We start from the raw sequence: 18486 nt of genomic DNA on the forward strand, positions 1-18486 counted from the left end.
TAAATATAGGTAATAGTAAGACGTTAGATAGAGATCTTAACGGAGCGGGCAGTGGACCTGTGTGGCTCAGTTGGTAGAGCATGGTGCTTGCAACGCCTGGGTTGAGTGTTCAATTCCCACGGGGGGACCAGGATGAATATGTATGAACTTTCCAATTTGTAAGTCGCTCTGGATAAGAGCATCTGCTAAATGACTTAAATGTAACGTAAATGTAATCTTAAAAATTGATTAGAACTGTAACAACAAACCAAATGAATAAATAATGATATCTGTAAAGGGAAAAAAACAGTGATATTTGAAGTACTGTACTAGAATAAGACATTAAGTAATCTGTAGTATTCAGAAATAATGTATGTACTGTATAGAGTAGGCTTCGATAAAAGAAATTAAGTGATGTGACAAATGAATTATTAATTGGAAAGGAGATTGGCTCTACCTCGGAAAAATAGTAAATAAAAGGTGTAGAAATACATGGGAGTATTTAGGAAAAATAAATAAATAAATAGTCGCATGGGACCAAAATGTGAAGCTCGATTTGTAGGCGTTCTGATGTCAACATTCTATCATCAGAAAATACATTGCGATGAGGTTGTGTGTGTGGTTCCTCTAGTCCTCGCAGACGTGCGGGTGATTGGCAGAACTATTGACAAGATCTAAGAACCAATAAGAAAATAGCTCTCTGTTCTGGATATAGGTATATCGGGTATGGGAAAATTAGTGTAATGTGACATTAGAACTTAGTGCGGTAGTAGGAAATGCCGCTATACAAGAGTTTATATCCTTGTCAAAATAACAAACAACTAATTGGTTTGAGGTTAGTGAGAATGGAATTTTTTACTTGTCGGTGTATAGTCTCTGAGCGAACAATGAGTGTTTCATAGAGATTACAGTTTATATGTGGTCAAGAAGAAGTATTAGATCACGTTTGACATCTAGTAAAATAACGATGGAATTTTAATTGTTAGACATTCTATACCACAATTCTCTGGAACTGTTAAAGACGCTTTAGAATAAAATCTATGGATAAGTAAAATTATTGGTTTGCTGACTAAAAGGTAACGTTGTGAATATTAACAATATGTACACTTTCTTTTCCAGAAAGAATAAGGGAAAAAAAGGGTTTTTTAATCTTCTCTGGTCAACAATGTCATTGGAGACTGCATTACTGTGGAAAGCAGTTAATTAAAGTCAGCCGCTTTAAAAATAAAAATATCTGGATAAGGCTAAAACATGGAGTTCTGGATGAGTGAGTCCAGTCCCTTTGCGATTATTGGCTTATGATTCACTAGTGAGTACACCATGTACTGGGAATGAATATGCATTAGTAGATATATTGGAAGGGTTTTTTCCAATTCAGTTTCAAATTGGGTATGCAAAAGGATGAACATGTTTTTGAAAAATGTATTTAAGTTGCTCCTAAAGAAAGGGGGAGTGGAAACATATTAATGGTGTCAAAATGCCCTGAATCCTAGGAATTTCTTGTGAAAGACTGATCACCTTTTACTAGAAATTGTTGGAACAGGTGGGATATACTTATAAAATGTTTAAGACACCAGACTCTATTCAAACTGTATAATTACTTTGAAAATCTATTATGTCCCTGGGAAAATTATGAAGAGTTGTACCCTTAAATTGAATAAGTTATTCGAATAGGTTTATTTTAATTTTTATTTTCGATATAACATGGGTTCATAGGTAAAACTATCAGTTCTTTGGGGTTATGGTCTTTGGGGGAATACACAAATGTGTTTTGTTCATTATGCATATAAAAAGTGTTGAAAGTTATTCTAAAGGGTTTATTGGAGTGTGGGTTTCTGTAAGGGTTTTGTTGATAAAAACATCATCTATAATTCATCTGAGAGAACACTGGTGGAATAAGGGAGTTATCATAAGAAGGTGACGTCAGAATGCTTTAAGGCATGGGAGAGAATATCACCACAAGTGGGTGTGGAGATCAAACCCACCCTAACCGACTGAACAGTGAGGGACAACTGTGTCTGATGACCTGTGAACTGTATCTAAAAAAAAGACATGCTGAAATTACGTTATATTTGTTGGGAGAATAATGACTTAAAGTTATTGGGGTACTGATTTTTTTATTATCAGGCCATTCATGAGAGAAACTGAGACAAAAGGGCTATTGGGAAAATAGATGGTACTGGTAATTAAAGTGTATAGTATAAATGTTAATTATTAAAGGGATGTTGTGTATTGAATAGATAAGGTCAAATTTGAGTTAAAGTAAACACTAAGGACTGTTATCCTGAATATTGGGTTGGAAAATGTATTTAAGAAATAACTGTTTAGTTATTTAGATATAGAACTGTTTAAATTTAATAGGCCTAGGGAAGCTCTGGAAACTAATCCTGAGACAAGGTGGTTGACAAAACTTACAGAATATTAGATTAAAGTTTTTTTTTTTTTTTTTTTTTTTGTTTCTTTTGTTTTATAATGCCATTGGAATTGTAATGATAAAATATAATAATATAAGTAATTGAATAAAAAGGTAGTCTGTTGTGCGATGATACCCAAGAATGAAGAAGAAAGAGACCAATAATAACATGGGCATAGAATGAAACAGATGGACGTTTTCTCCAGGTTTAATTACATTACAAATAGTGGAAATTTATTGCAAATGTGTAATTATTATAATTTTTTTTTTTTTTTTCTCTTTTTCTCGTTTGGTCACTTTATTTTTGTTTTGAGGAACATAATGTTGTGTATATGTTCCTGAGGAGGGACTGATACTGATATAAATGATATATAAATTGACTTAAGGATGTTTTAAGTATGTATCAAATAATGGCTGTTATGGGTTAGGGGACTCATAAATGAAGGTAATGGTAGTGAAGGGGTGTTATTTCTAGAAACTATGTATAATAATAGAGATAATTCACAGAAAAGGAAAGACAGCTGGCTGTGTAAAATATAGGGACAATTCTAAAAGTAAATAGAACAATTCACATATTTAAAGATATGGTAAAAAGAATAAGTGGTGGCATTTTGAACACTAGAGCAAAAGTTTAAGAAACTTATTACTTAGTTTTGATAGGATTGGATATTAATCCAACTGGAAGACATTTGACTGATTACATGTTATTGTACAGCAGTTGATGTAGGGAACATCATTTGACTATCATTGAATATTTCTGTGGCAGGAGGCCAGGTATTTGAGGCAGAATGGTTACATAGGGCTGTTATTAAAAATTAAGATTTAGTGATCTTGCTAATGTTGTCAGGAAATAACCCATGTGTTAGTGTGTATGTCCTCAGGAAAAAACAGCCAGAAATGGAAGGGCTTGGGCTGCATTCTGGAGACTGAGTGTACATCAAGATACACCAGGCTGGTGGTATACTTCTTACAACACTGCAGTGGTAAAGTTCTTTATGTCTCTCTTTGGTGGGTGCATAAGTCTCACGAGAAGTAAGGTCCAGCTGAATAATGGGTGAGCTTGAAAACACCATGACAGAGGATGTGGAATCAGAGAGAGAAAGAGAGAGAGATTAGATTCCACTATAGACATACTGGGTTGAGTTTGGAGGCTACTTGTTTTATTTTTAATACATCATGTGAAAGAGAATGGATGATAGGATATTATACTCTAAACAAACATGTTAAAGGGATTGATATGAAAGCATATACAGTGTTGAATTAATTCAAGAAGAGAGAATGTTAATTGTAGGTTATGCACATGATTATCAGTTGAAATGGAGTAGATGGGAAACTAAGTAAAAATGACATGATTTGGGAACACCTCTCAGAACCTGTGGCCGAAAGGGGAAGACTGGGTGGAAGCATGAGGAAGCTTTTTAGGGCTTTTATTTTTGTGGAGTCCAGCAGAAAAGTATCCTGGAGGCATAGAGTCAGGTAAAGAGAGAGTGGGAATTGTCATGGTCTCAGATTTCAGTTTGCATGAATATATTTATGCATAACACATAACATTGTCAATGCTGTTATGTTTTGTCTGTTGTTTTCCAAGTCTTATGTTTAGGAAACCAGAAGGAGAGGGGTTCGCCAGCTTCAGCTGGAATGTCTGTTTGTTGTGTGATGAGTGATGGAAGTAAGAGGATGTATGGTGCAATCTTAGAACAGAGGCCATAAGTCTCTAAGTATGAATGCTTCACAGAAAGTAGGCAGAAACCTGAACCAGGATGAGAGGTTCTGCGTCTGATGATCCAAGGGGACCAGAAGGACCTCTCTCAGTGGTACCAGGAGATCTAGTCCACGTTGGAGGGATCCGGAGGAAGTGGGATCAACCGAGGAGAGATGGACCCTATGAGGTGGCCAAAGCAACAAGAACGGCCGTCCAAGTGAAAAGAAGCCAGACGTGGTACCATCTGAACCACTGCAGCTGAGTCCCAACAGAGAGAAGGATACAACCACATAGAGATGAGGACACTGAGGATGCTGATTCACCAGGAGGGAGCCTGGAGGGAGCAGGAGCAGCGGAAACGATTGAGATGCCAGGGAGGAGCCAAGAAAACAGTAAATCAAGTGAAAGCCAAAATATGACACGTGCACCGACTAATGCACCCAGAAGAGGAGGAGAGGCCTCACAAGGAACAGAATAAGAACGTTTCTTTCCTAAAATTGAAACCCTTCCAGATGGAAGCTAAGTCCGGCCTGAGGAGGGAGCTTCAGGTGAAGAAAGAGGAGGAAAAGTCCCGCAAGCTGAAGAAAATGGGGATTACCCCACAATTGACTTTTAAACTTTTGAATGGCCTCCTTTACAGACAATTGATGTTAGAACAACAAAAGAATAATGACATTGACATAACAGAAGCAACAGTGAATGCTAGTATAGAAACAACAGACTAATGCACAATCAAGATGTATGGTGGGAGCAGGAAGAGAAGAATGGAATCAGCCGAACAATCCAAAAAGACTGACAAGGTTAGAATCTATGTTCCACCTCAATGTATAACAGAAGCAGGAGAACTGAAGTCTATCTCAATCATAAGGATCAAACCCTTATCGGAGATTGCACTCTGTGGATGGACACATCACCAAACAAAGGGAGAAGTCGTTTGGGACCCGAAAGGATGTGACCTGACATGAATCAAAGAAAAAGACGAGTAGGTGCTCATCATGAACAAGATTGAACCAGTGGAAGGTGAAGACCTACCCCTGCACCTGAACAGGAAGAACCTGTGACAACAACAAGGGTGGCGGCTGCTGTGACGACCACAGTAGCTACCACTAGATGACATCGACTGCCCTTACCAAGCAGACCACCGTGCCAACAAAGCAACCTGAGACATCAGTCAGGAGAGTTTTTACTGATATTTGAAACTTTCTGATAAACTCTAATGATCTACCTCAAGATAAGAACATTGAAAAAGCAACAGAATTAGATATATCAGAATCAGAACCACTCAAGGACACTACATGAGAAGAAGTAGTGAAGAAGGAGTGATACGAATGGGCTAAGTATATGGCAAACAGACACAGAATGGACAATTGTATTTTGTGAAGAAAATCACCTTTGTCTGATCTTTTAATAGTCTCTGAACCAGCATCATGTAAAAACTGTGTAAGTTGTAAAAATGACTATTGTACCAATAGAAAGTATTCTATTCCCTTGTGTGACATAACATGTAGGATTGTTCTGGGTAAGTACTAGGGGTAAAACTATGTTGAATGAGACCATGCTGGGAGACAATGATTGTGTTGCCTATAATATTAGAACTGAATTAAATGTACCTCAATTAGACAGAGGTACCGTGGTTAAAGGAAAATATGAATGTTTTTACAGCCATGACACCGAAGGAATTGATGTAGGAAACACCACTGTAGAATGTGATACTATTTGGGTGTTTAGAGAATGTGGGAGTTCGTAAAAATAATGATAAAGGGTTGTGTGGTCACATAACTCAGGTTGCGCCATCTCTTAATATGTTGAAAAATCAAGACAGAGGTATTGCTGATAGTTTCTGGATGTGTGGAAAAAACTAACTGTTGAATGTATTGCCTGATGGATGGATTGGTCTTTGTGCCTTAGTTAGAGCAATTAAATAGGTTACTATTATTGAATCACTCCATGATGACTATGTTAAAACCTAGAGTTAAAAGGGTTTATGATAAGGATCCTGAGGTATACCTTAATGCAATTGGACTGCTTAGAGGTCTACTTAGGGATTTCAAGGCCAGAGAGGAGGTTAAATCAGGATTTGAATCTATATTTCTGTGGATAACACCAAATATGAACTTAGAATGGATTAATTATATATGATATAATCAACAGGGATTCATTAACTATACTTAATTGGCTCTTAGTGGAGAAGGGTGGAGTTTGTGTCATGTTTGCTAGGATGACCATCATGTTGGGAGGAGGGTTGTTGGCTTTGGGTATTGCATTTTGTTGTGTTATACCCCTGGTAAAGTCAATTGTGGTTCAGACAGCAGTTAACTAGATGTCTGTAAGGAGAGATGACCCTCCTGTGGTGATTGATCCTGTACCGAGTAGCCCAGGCAAGTATACTAATAAGTATGGAAAGCCTTGTAATGCGGTCGGTGGACCTTTGGACTGCCCCTTTGGGAATCCAAACTGTCTATATAGAGTAGTTCCTGGAGGTGGTTATGCTTGCCATGATTTTTGTAAGGATGGTCTACCTGTATATGCTGTATTCCCAAATTCATGTCTGCAAGGAGGATCATGTTGAAATGCTTAAATTTAGAATGATGTTGTGTCAATTTTCTTTTGTAACTGCATGTAGGTCTTTGATTTTCTCATATTCAATTTCTTATTATATTCATTGTATTATTTTTATTTTTTATACTGTTTCTGATTGGATCTTTTACTCCTATTTCACATTTGAGATGTTTGGTACAAGTGATTTGTAAGCTTTATTTTGATAATGTTTTAGTCAATTGTTGGTATTGATATCTACTCTCTATATGTCATTTTTAGTATGGTTTTTGAGGTTAATACCCTCAAGAGGAGGGATTATGTAGGAGTAGGTGACATATGTGGGTAGATATCACACTGTTGGACAGTAGACAGGAGTATACTGGAAGGTAGTATAAGAGAGCAGATGTGAGTGCATTTGCCATTCTGGTAAATACAGGAAACCAAAGATTAGCAGATGGTGTAGTAGTGTAGTGGTAACATAAGATACATGGATAACATATAAATATAAAAGATAGCTGAACATTAAAGTAACGAACCACATGTTAACATGGGTCATGGGACCGTGGTGATGGAGGTCTACTAAGGGACGTTCTGACCCTCTGACCCTTGTAGATTCTCCATTGTGCTGACATACATGTCAGACAGAGTGGCGCCTAAAAGCAATTGGACACTAGACATATGGTCTGACCATTCTATTACAAACATACATGTCAGACAGAGTGGCGCCTAGAGGTAATTGGACACACTGGGATAGAGGGTCCGGCCACTATTATAAACAAATTGAAAGCAGATGGTGGTGAATGACTTCATAGGGGACGGACAATACTATGTGTGTATAAAATAGAGTAGCTGGAGTTCTGAGAAAGTGTGTGTTCCGCGGGGTGTGTTCCGCGGGGACATGCCAGTGGGCTGTACAGTTGTAATAAAGAGCATGTTTGATTTTAAAAGTTCTGGTAAGCGTTGTATTTGAAAATGATTTTCCACGACACCGCCTGTGACAGGCTTTGTGGCGTCGGGCGACCTCTCCTTACAATGTCTAACTTTTCTTGAAAAGTTCGTCTTGAGAATGGCGTTATAATTATATCCTCGACCAAATCGATATCTTCTCCTCCTTCCGCCATTGTGGGTTGAAAAAACAGCTTAGTAGAACGCGAATTAATTCCTTTATCAAATTCAGTTTCCTAGATCTGCATAGACCTGCCCATAGGACCTGCCTCTCAATATTGGTAATCCAATCAAAAGACGTGGACGCACTACGCCTGCTAGCTGGCTCCTGTGTAACACTGGAGCCAGCCAGCAGGCGTACAATAGCCAACTCTAAAGATGATTGGTTGACACAAAATTTTAATTTCCATTCACTTTAAGCTACAAGCGCCCGCACTGTTGATTCTGAAGGCCTGAGGGCAGATTTTAGACCCCTGGCAACACATGATGGCTGAATATGATTGGATAAAAGATCTAACATAAAGACCAGCCCTCCAAATCTCAACCTGGGGCTGGAAGCAGTGCAACCAAGAGGAAAGCTATGAAATGAAGAGTATAACTCTTACTCTGGGGAATAATTTAATACATATTTGTGGGATAATATATTTAAAAATATATATATATTCTGATGATGTTTAGGCCAGCAGAGAAGGCCTTGCTGGCCCTGACGGCCCACCACTGCCAAAACGCAGTATCTGTGCAACAGGCATGAGTTTCTTGAATGAAATAAGTCGGCACTCTTACCCTTACAATACAAAAATAAAGATCTCCTTTTCAAAAAATTACAGATTCCCCTGGCATTAATAGAAAAAAACAGAAATGGACATTTACTATCAAAGTGACTATATGAAGAATATTAAACTTGTATACGTTCACATGAATCGGGTTCTCATAAAAAGAAAAGTTCTTTCTAGTTGCAAATAAAAACATACCTTTGCACCACGTAAGTGGTTGATCTAAATTATATATATTTATACAATTGCAAATAACATTGTACCATAGATTGGTAAAAACGAATAGCCATCAAGCTAACATTAAGTGTCAGTGCGAATTTCCCTGCCATAAAAAAAATATATACATAAAAAAAGTTTGGCTCACACAAACAATGCTCTTTCCTCAATAAATATCTAGTTTTATCAAATTAGCAAATACAACTCAGTCCTGCACAACTCACTTGACAAGTCCAGCAGTCAACAAACTAGGCGTCAGCGTGAATTTCCCTTCCATTATCAAAAGCCTTAGCTCCCGCAAAGTATGCCCTTTTCCCTTCCTTCCTTGCTCTCTCAATTATCGGCCACAGACGATTCAGAGCTTCTTTGTCAAATGGAAGCTGCTCCTTGGTTGGGGTATTCGGGTATGAATCGCATTCACCCCCCTTTTTTACACCGCAAGCATATGAGTGAGTTTCAACAATGCCTCTTTTCTCCTTGGAAGTTTCAACATCCATTATCTCAGCAACAGTTTGGTCATGTCCTGATTACATGCTACTAGCTATGAAGACGTTAGCAGGCTAATTTAACTACACACGCTGACACTTCGATAGCTAGCTTGTTCGTTGGAAATAGTCAAAAATATATGTCAAATGTTTGATTAATTACAAAATTATTCATTGTATGGTTAGATATCATTTTTTGTGAAAAAAAAAAACAAATTGCAACTGCAGTCTAAAACTATAAACTTTGTGAGAAAACCCCAAAATTGTTCCTCAGCTAGAAATGTTACACCCTCTCATGTCACAATCTTTACCATATCACTGATTTCATGGAGCTCTCCTGCTCATCATTTACTTCACAAAATCCAGCAAACGTGAAAGCGTCAGAAATAAACATTGCGAGATTGTACATATGTGTGAGTCAGAGATTTGAAAGCAGATGCTTTCATCCAAAACGATGTACAGTAATCCGTACATACATTTTACGTTTGGTTGGCCCAGGCAAATTAGAGTTTTTCGAAGCAATTTTTGTATATCTTTCTTTGTAGTACTGTATGTATTCAATCATTTCGAATTGATCACTTCCCACTGGGTACATACATCAATTCAATGTTTATTCCACGTTGGTTCAACGTAATTTAATTGGAATTACATTGATATTGTGTCACAGTAAATTTTATAATCTGCAGTCAATTTAATTATGTTTTCATGTGCCATGATTCTGACATTTTACATATGATCCTCATAGGATTAGGCTACATAATTACAGCGGTGCAGTAAATGTAATCTCAATTCAATACGATGTGCATATACTGTACATATAGCCAATATAGCTATTAAACCCATGTTCAGTGACTGTAATCTGTGACGCAAGTGGCCTAATATGTTTGTGACGTTCCATGGAACCCACGGTATTGTTTAAAACTAGATTCTGATTGGCTTGCAGGCAGGGGCGAAAATCTGATATCAACCTTGGAGGGGACAATTACATAAAATTTTCTCAAGAGCAATTCCTGAGGGGGACACCAAAAGTAGTGCTGTAACACATAGCATACGTTGTTATATGTTAAATGTATATTGAGGAACCATAATTCCTACAACTGGATAATTGATAGGTACAGTAGTTAACTGAAGGGTTTTCCCAACTTGTTCAAATGTTTAAATCATTATTCTACTACTAATAATAGTTATAGCAGTGCTCCTTACCAGTCCAGTATGTATGCAGGTATTCGTACTTACAACCAGCAATATCAAGAAAGGTCAGTAGGTGACAATGGTACTGTACACTGTATGGGTGTAGTTTTCATAAATACAATGAACATGGTGTGATCACATCTAAAATAATCTCCATTGAGAACCATCACAAAGTTGGTCTCCGTATTGAATTGACCTTTTAATTTGACTTTTTCTGATACATTTATATAGTCATTAAATATGTGCACCTGGCCTGAGTTTACTACAATATCTTGCAAGAACAAAAAGCTTAAAATAAGTACAGTTCTAAAAGCAAAATAACTACTTCAATGAAAAACCCAAATAAATCAAACAAAATATCCTTCAGTCAGTGTCTCAACTCTTCAAACAGCAGCTATGGACAAGTATGTCGCACAAAGTATGCAATTTTAAATAAAATAACATGAAATAAATAATTTGTAAGTGTACTGAAAACTACTAAACAAAAGAACAAATATCAATTACACCAGGGGTTCTCAAACAGGGGTCCATGGACTAATTGCAAGGGGTCCGTGAAATAAAAAAGTGTAATGAATGTAGTCAGTACCACAACGTTTCCAGTAAGTTTACATATAATATAGAGGGGGTGGAGGTCCCTGAGGACCGCTCAAAACCTTGCCTGCCTTGCCTCAAAATATGCAGGGGTTCCAGTACCCCAAAAAGGTTGAGAACCACTGCTATACACACTACTGAACAAAAGAACCGAGCATATGTTTGCGGGTTTCCTCAACAACACATCAGTTGCCACTTTCGCAATGCCCTCGCCTGTTGTCTCCGACACCCTGTATAGCCCAATAAACTCCTTGTGAGGGACATGGTCATGGTCAACATAACGCAGACAGACATTCTCCTGTTCAGCACCAGAGACATCTTGAGTACCATCAACAATTAATGAAAATTGTACAATCGGAAGAGACCTAATCTCAGCTGCAATGCCTCGAATGACTATTGGCCATGATGTTCAGAATTTCATTCTGTGCTTTGGGGCCTGTGTATGTGACAGGTTAAAGGAAATACTAATAGCCTGTTATACATTAAAAAGTATTAGTAAATTCATAGTATGTGAGGATCTTAAAACATCTAAGGTTAAGAAGATCATGCATTCAGTATTAGTTGATAGATTGATAACATTTATATAATTCTGTTAAAATCCGTCAAGCATACAAAGGGTACGAATTGTGAGAGGAATGTGTAAACGTTATGTTGATTACTTTATGTTGTCGTGGATAAAAGTGTTAATCTGTGATCTACTAAATGCTCTTAATCTATGAGCCTGAGATCGATTGCTCTGGTCTCCACTCAAGTTCACGGAGAATTCGCGGTCTTTTTCTCATTGCACTAAACGTTCCATGAGTAAACATTCCGTATCACGCTCTCGTGATTCTTTCTACCCTTTTTCAGGTACGTTATTGATGATTAAAAAGAGTAATTTAAATGTAATAACTTGCTAACATGTCAAGAGTGTTTAAGGTTTGTTTTAGTAACATATTGAGGAAGTTAGTTAAGTTTGCAGAGAGTAATATGAGCCGTGCTCGGTTGCAGCTAGCTTCGTACTGCTAGGTACTGCTACGTAGCTGCCATTTTATGTCGATTGTGAATGTGCGTTAATAAGATATTTTGCGGCGTTATTTGTGTAATGGTTTTTCAAACACTTTATTGCCTGTTGATAAATTGAGTTATGGTTTACTGAGTTAAAGCTTTGTGCTTGACAGTTATATTTAAAATAGTATTTGTTTCAGTGATGTACAGTGTATACTGTTATGATTTGAATAAGCCTTGTACCCTACAAACCTATCGTTCCTGTAGATCTGTTGTTCTGTAAAATGTGTTATTTATGTAAAATGATTGCACTAAACGTTCCATGAGTAAACATTCCGTATCACGCTCTCGTGATTCTTTCTACCCTTTTTCAGGGGTGTAACATTTTTGGAGGCTCCGCTGAGATGGCTGCTCAGATGTCCAGTTTCCACATCCTGGTTGCTGAATTCCGAGCCAGCTAAATCCCCACATAATAACTCAGGCAGGCTGCAGTGAGGAAAGTGTTGCTGTTCGAGGAGAGCTGGAAGTTGGTGGTTAAGTACGTGTCAACTGAGGCCATTGATCGACCATCAGAGACAGTAAGGACCATCTAATTCAGAGTCAACTCCTGCACAGTAAAAGTTCCTACTGTTCTGTCAACATGACAACCGCCTTGGAAGAACTACAGGAAGAGGTAGTAGGAGAATTGCACACCCTGACTAAAGACAAGTTACTAGAGATATGTGATTTCCTTGACATATCAGGCGAACAGATAAGAAATGTTCAAGACAAATCCCGCATATCATTGATGACTCACATTATGATGTTCCTTGAAAGAGAGGAAGTTGCAGAGTTAGAAGATGGCGGCATGTCGGAAATGTTGCTACTTAAAGAGACAATGACAGAGATGATCAGTGGCATAGATAACAAAACATGGCAAACTGACCATGATATTGAAACAGCCGGAACACATCACAGAATAGAGGAACTGAGAACTGTAACCCCACAACAAAGGGTGGGAACTGAGCAGATTACTTCAGCCAAAGCCAGTGATTCTCTGCGTCAGCCCCAACCCCATGCCAATCTTCAGGGGAGCGTGCCGCTCTCACCCAATGCACAGCCCAGCTCATACTGGCGCAAAGAGTTTAAAATTTCTGGTCAGATAGGTGAACCGGGCCAGAAAGATAAACTGATTTTTTCCAGCCTTGCCCATCAGATCGAGAGCGGACTTAACAGAGGCTATCCTGAGGTAGAAATAGTAGATGCAGTAGTCAGGGCTATTTCTCCAGGCTCACAGCTACGCAGTTACTTGGAAGGTAAACCCCAGCTAACTCTTACCACACTTAGATGTATCCTGCGTTCCCACTTCCAAGAGAAGAGTGCAACAGAGCTTTACAAACAGCTAGCTTCAGAAGCACAGCATAGCAAGGAGACCCCTCAAAGCTTCCTGATGCGCGTCTTAGATTTGAGGCAAAAAGTACTGTTTGCATCCCAGGAGTCAGAATCAGGGCTTAAGTATGACCCTGCTCTAGTCCAGCGCATGTGTTTACACACAGTCCTTACAGGTCTCCAGAGTGACAGTATCAGGATAGACATGCAGCCTCTCCTGCTAGATAGCGAAACATCAGATGAGGTTTTGCTAGAGAAGCTTAACATTGCTTGTGCTAATGAGATAGAAAGACGAAACAAAAAGCGGTTTCATGCCCCACAGCCTGCTACAACTGTAAGTGTAGTCCAGTTTGAAGATACGCCATCCACAAAGTGTCCTGTGAAGGAAGCCAAAGCTAAGATACCCGCAGAACTGTTAACAGAGTTAGCTGAACTTAAGACAGGTGTAGCTTCTCTAAAAGGTCTCAGTGCAGAGATTTCTCAGATTAAGGAGACATTACAGCAGCCTATGTTTCGGTCACCGCCTTGTGCCTATGCCCCACCTCCAGTTAGGAGGCCAGATTGGGGCCCCCAGCCACCTGTTTCCCAGCAGCAGTATTACAGCAACTACAGTCAGTCCCAAGCACCTGACCCTGTGCAGCATCAATATGCACCTAACCGGTATGCCAACCGCTCTGCTCAAGCTCCAAGGAGGTGTTTTGTCTGCCAGCAGGCCAGAACAGATGCACGCTGCACCCACTGCTTCCGATGTGGGAGTGGAGAACATTTTCAAGCTGGATGTAAAATCCGGGGAGTCAGACCATCAAGGGAGGCCCATTTAAACGGGGAAAGGTTACCGCTGAGGGACGAGTGTTAACCGTAGCTACCAAAAAGTCCCAGAAATGTGCAAATTGTGCCAGAGAAGATGCATTTGAGAACCTGAAACAATGTTCATCATGTAAAGAGACACTGTACTGTTCCAAAGTATGTCAAAACCAACATTGGATTAAACATAAGGAAAAATGCACTCACCTGAAAATTAACTCTACCAGTGAAAGGTTTTCCTGCACAGAGGAAAATGCCCACTCCTTACCATCCCTAGCTCAAGGTCGCCACCCCCGTAAGGTCACGTCGCTAGTCGGCAGACAGTGCCTTATTGAGTGTCACCTGAATCGCCACCACCTCCAAGCTCTATGGGACACAGGCTCTCAGGTATCGGTCATTGATGAACGATGGAAAGAGGAATCTCTCCCAAACGCAAGGCTGAGAGATGTTTCAGAAATCCTGGACTCACCTGCTGATCTCAGGTTGACTGCAGCAAATGGGACTGAAATGCCGTACCTGGGATGGATTGAGACAACTTTTCGGCTAGCCTCTGAAACTGACGAAACAAAGGAACTGATCATCCCAGTGCTGGTAATGAAAGGCTGTCACCTATCTCATCCCATCATAGGTTTCAATGTTATCGAGCACATCCTGACAATGACCGAAAAGACTAAACGATACAGTACAATAAAAACAGCTTTCCCAAGCCTCAAAAGAAACAAGGTGAGTGCTTTTATACAGGCTGTTAGCGCAGAACAGACGGATGAATACGCAGTGAAAACCAAGAAAGAGAAGGTTGCTGTACCAAAACACAGTAGCATTCAGATTGAGTGCCGTGTAGCTTCCCAGCCTTTCAAAGAGGACATGACAATGCTTTTCCAGCCAGACCTGAACCCGCAGTGGCCAGACGACCTTGAGTTCTTTGACACACTAGTCAGAGTCAGGAAAGGTGTTTTTCCAGTTATCAGGCTTGATGTCTCTAACCCCACTGACCACGACATTGCCCTGCTAGGACGCACAATAATCGGTACAGTACAAACCATTATGACTGTGTTACCTGCCCAAGTCTTTGAAAAAACTGTCACCCCAGCCACAGTGAATCACACCAGCGTTCGAACCCCATGTACTGCTACCGAACAGTGGGATCCACCAGTAGGTTTAACTCACCTAACCGAAGAGCAGAGAGAGGTTGTTAGGCAAATGCTTAGAGAAGAGTGTCACTCCTTCTCCAGATCAGACAATGACATTGGCTGCATTGAACGATTGAAAATGACTATTTCTCTAAAGGACTCTGAACCAGTCAAGCGCACATACATGTCAGTGCCCAGGCCACTGTATCAGGAGATGAAGGGTTACCTTTATGACCTCATAGCCCAGGGCTGGGTTAGGAAGTCAAACTCTTCATATTCTTCACCTGTCGTGTGCGTTCGTAAGAAGGATGGGACCCTCCGGTTGTGTATAGATTACAGAGACCTGAACAGAAAGACACATCCCGACCGCCAGCCCATCCCTCGGGTCCAAGACATCATGGACAGTTTAGGTGGTAATTCCTGGTTCTCCCTCTTAGATCAGGGAAAAGCTTATCACCAGGGGTTCATCTCTGAAGAAAGCAGACCACTGACAGCATTTGTGACCCCGTGGGGACTCTATGAGTGGATACGGATGCCATTCGGCCTCATGAACGCTCCTGCAGCTTTTCAGCGGTGTATGGAGGAGTGTTTGGAAGGGCTCCGGGATGACATCTGCATTCCTTATCTGGACGACACGCTTGTTTTCAGTAAAACTTTCGACAGCCATGTGAATGATGTGCGAAAAGTTTTGCAGCGTCTCAGAGAGTATGGCATTAAACTCAAACCAAGTAAGTGTGATCTCTTTAAACCCCAGGTCCGTTATTTGGGCAGAGTAGTGTCTGCAGAGGGCAGCCGAGTTGACCCAGCCGATTTTGAAGCAGTAAGAGCATTGAAAGAAATCAGACCAGGGACTGTGGGCCAGCTCAGACAAATGCTGGGTTTACTCACTTACTACAGACAGTACATCAAAGACTTTTCTAGGAGGGGCAGCTGCCTGTATGACCTCCTGAAAGCAGATTCAGAGAAATTACCTGACCACCCACGGAAAAGAAAAACAAAGAAAATAAGTCATGTGGTGCCCTCAAACAAGCCAATCCTGTGGACTGACCAGCATCAACAGGCACTTGAACAGCTGATTGAGTGTTTGCTTCACCCACCAGTCTTAGGTTTTCCTGATTTCACTCAGCCATTTGTTGTACACACTGATGCGTCACACCAAGGCTTGGGAGCAGTTCTTTATCAAAAGCAAGATGGGAAGCTTAGGGTCATTGCTTATGGCTCTCGAACCTTAACAGCAGCTGAGAAGAACTATCACTATCACTCGGGCAAGCTAGAATTTCTAGCTCTAAAATGGGCAATCACTGATAAGTTCCATGATTATTTGTACTATGCTCCGTCCTTCACTGTATACAGCGATAACAACCCGCTCAGCTACATTTTGTCTACTGCGAAACTGAACGCAACCACTTCCAGGTGGGTTTCAGAATTGGCTGATTTCCACTTCACAATAAAGTACAGGCCAGGCAGAGAGAACGGTGATGCAGATGCGTTGTCAAGGATGCCACTGGATGTAGAGTCACTGATGAGAGAATGTTCTGAGGAACTTCCACCAGACACCATTGCCGCCACGATACAAGCAGTTGAGGTACAGAAAGAGGCTGTTGTACCTTGGTCACTTTCAGCTGCAGCTATGTCAGTATCAGCTGAAGGTGAGACAACCACTGCAACAACCAGCTCGATCCCAAAAGATGGGATAAGAGAAGCACAAGAATCTGATCCGGTCATCCGTCCTGTGCTCAATTTCAAACTGGCGGGTTTCAAACCGCCAGTTAAAGAGCAAAAGGAATTCAGTCCAAAGACAAAATGCCTATTCAGAGAATGGGACAAATTGACAATAGACAGTGATGGCATTCTGTACAGAATCACTACAGCCCGCAAGCAGTTAGTTCTACCAGAGCAGTACAAAGGTAAAGTGATGGAAGAGTTGCACAATAACATGGGACACCAAGGTACTGACCGCACTGTATCACTAGTACGTGACCGCTTCTTCTGGCCATATATGCAATCTGACATCGAGCACTATGTGACTAAAACTTGTAGCTGTGTCAAGCAGAAAAAGCCAGCCCATGAAGCAAGAGCTCCTCTGACAAACATTGTGACAACACAGCCATTTGAACTGGTATGTATAGACTTCCTTCATCTCGACAGATGCAAAGGGGGATATGAGTACATCCTCGTGATTGTTGATCATTTTACACGTTTCACTCAAGCCTACGCCACCACATCAAAGTCAGGTAAAACTGCTGCAAATCTCATCTTCAATGACTTTGCCCTGAAGTTTGGGTTCCCGTCCCGCATCCACCATGACCAAGGGGGAGAATTTGAAAATCAGTTGTTCCATCAGTTAAAGAAACTCAGTGGCATGGCGGGGTCCAGAACAACACCCTACCACCCAATGGGGAACGGTCAAGTGGAACGCATGAACAGAACATTGTTGCAAATGTTAAAGACACTAACTGAGACACAAAAGTCAAATTGGAAGGAGTCTCTGAACAAACTGGTTTATGCCTATAACTGCACCCGTTGCGAAGTGACTGGCTATTCACCATTTTATCTTCTGTTTGGGAGATCACCCAGGCTTCCAGTTGATATGCTCTTTGGATTGTGCACAGAGGCAGGTTCCAGTAACCATCGAGACTACGTGGAGAACTGGAAACGAGGGATGGAAGAAGCATACGCCATTGCAAATGAAAATGCTCAGAAAGCCGCTGAAAGAAGTAAGAAGTACTATGACACTAAAGTTAGGAGTTCAGTGCTACAGCCTGGCGAGCGAGTTCTGATTAAAAACCTGACACCAAGAGGAGGACCAGGCAAACTCCGTAACTATTGGGAAGATACAATTCACACAGTAGTGAGACAAATGGGTTCAGACCTGCCGATTTATGAATTGAGACCAGAAAAGGGTAGGGGACGCTCCAGGGTCCTGCACAGAAACCTTCTCATGTCCTGTGACCACTTACCTTTTGAGACGCAACCAGAAATGACCAAAGATGACAAAAGTCAGAAAAAAAGGAGACATCAGCCTGCATCACAGCCTCTAGATTCTGATGAAGACAGCGGGGATGAATATGACCTTCATGAGCCGCTACAGGTTCCCACATCTCCTACAGTACCTGAGGAGAGGAATGCTGAACCAGCGAGAGGGTGGGAACACAGGCCCCCACCAGTGAAACAGACAGTTGCGGTGCCAGTCCCTGATACGCTACCAGCACAGCCTCTTGTTGAAAAGCGGCTGGAGGAGACAACAACAGTTCAAGACCTGCCTGCTGAGGAGATGAACTTGCCTGCTGAACATTTGCGTGATGATCGTCCACCAAGTGCCTTTCCTTCATTAACTGATGCTGCTGAACCTGAGGAACCAGCC

General features: G+C 40.7%; 1 protein-coding gene across 2 annotated transcripts in view; it reads right to left on the reverse strand.

The window, feature by feature from the left end:
* LOC139554406 (mitoguardin 1-like) overlaps nt 1-9152 on the reverse strand; it is a 196732-nt gene extending 187580 nt beyond the window's left edge. The window contains exon 1 of one of the 2 annotated variants that reach the window (XM_071367153.1): nt 8791-9152. In XM_071367153.1, the coding sequence (XP_071223254.1) occupies nt 8791-8843 (53 nt within the window). In that variant the 5' untranslated portion in view covers nt 8844-9152. The remainder of the gene's footprint in view (nt 1-8790) is intronic. The other variant, XM_071367155.1, reaches the window with a different exon arrangement.
* Nucleotides 9153-18486: the final 9334 nt, after the last annotated feature.

Source organism: Salvelinus alpinus, chromosome 26, assembly GCF_045679555.1.
Source record: "Salvelinus alpinus chromosome 26, SLU_Salpinus.1, whole genome shotgun sequence".
NCBI classification, from domain to species: domain Eukaryota; kingdom Metazoa; phylum Chordata; class Actinopteri; order Salmoniformes; family Salmonidae; genus Salvelinus; species Salvelinus alpinus.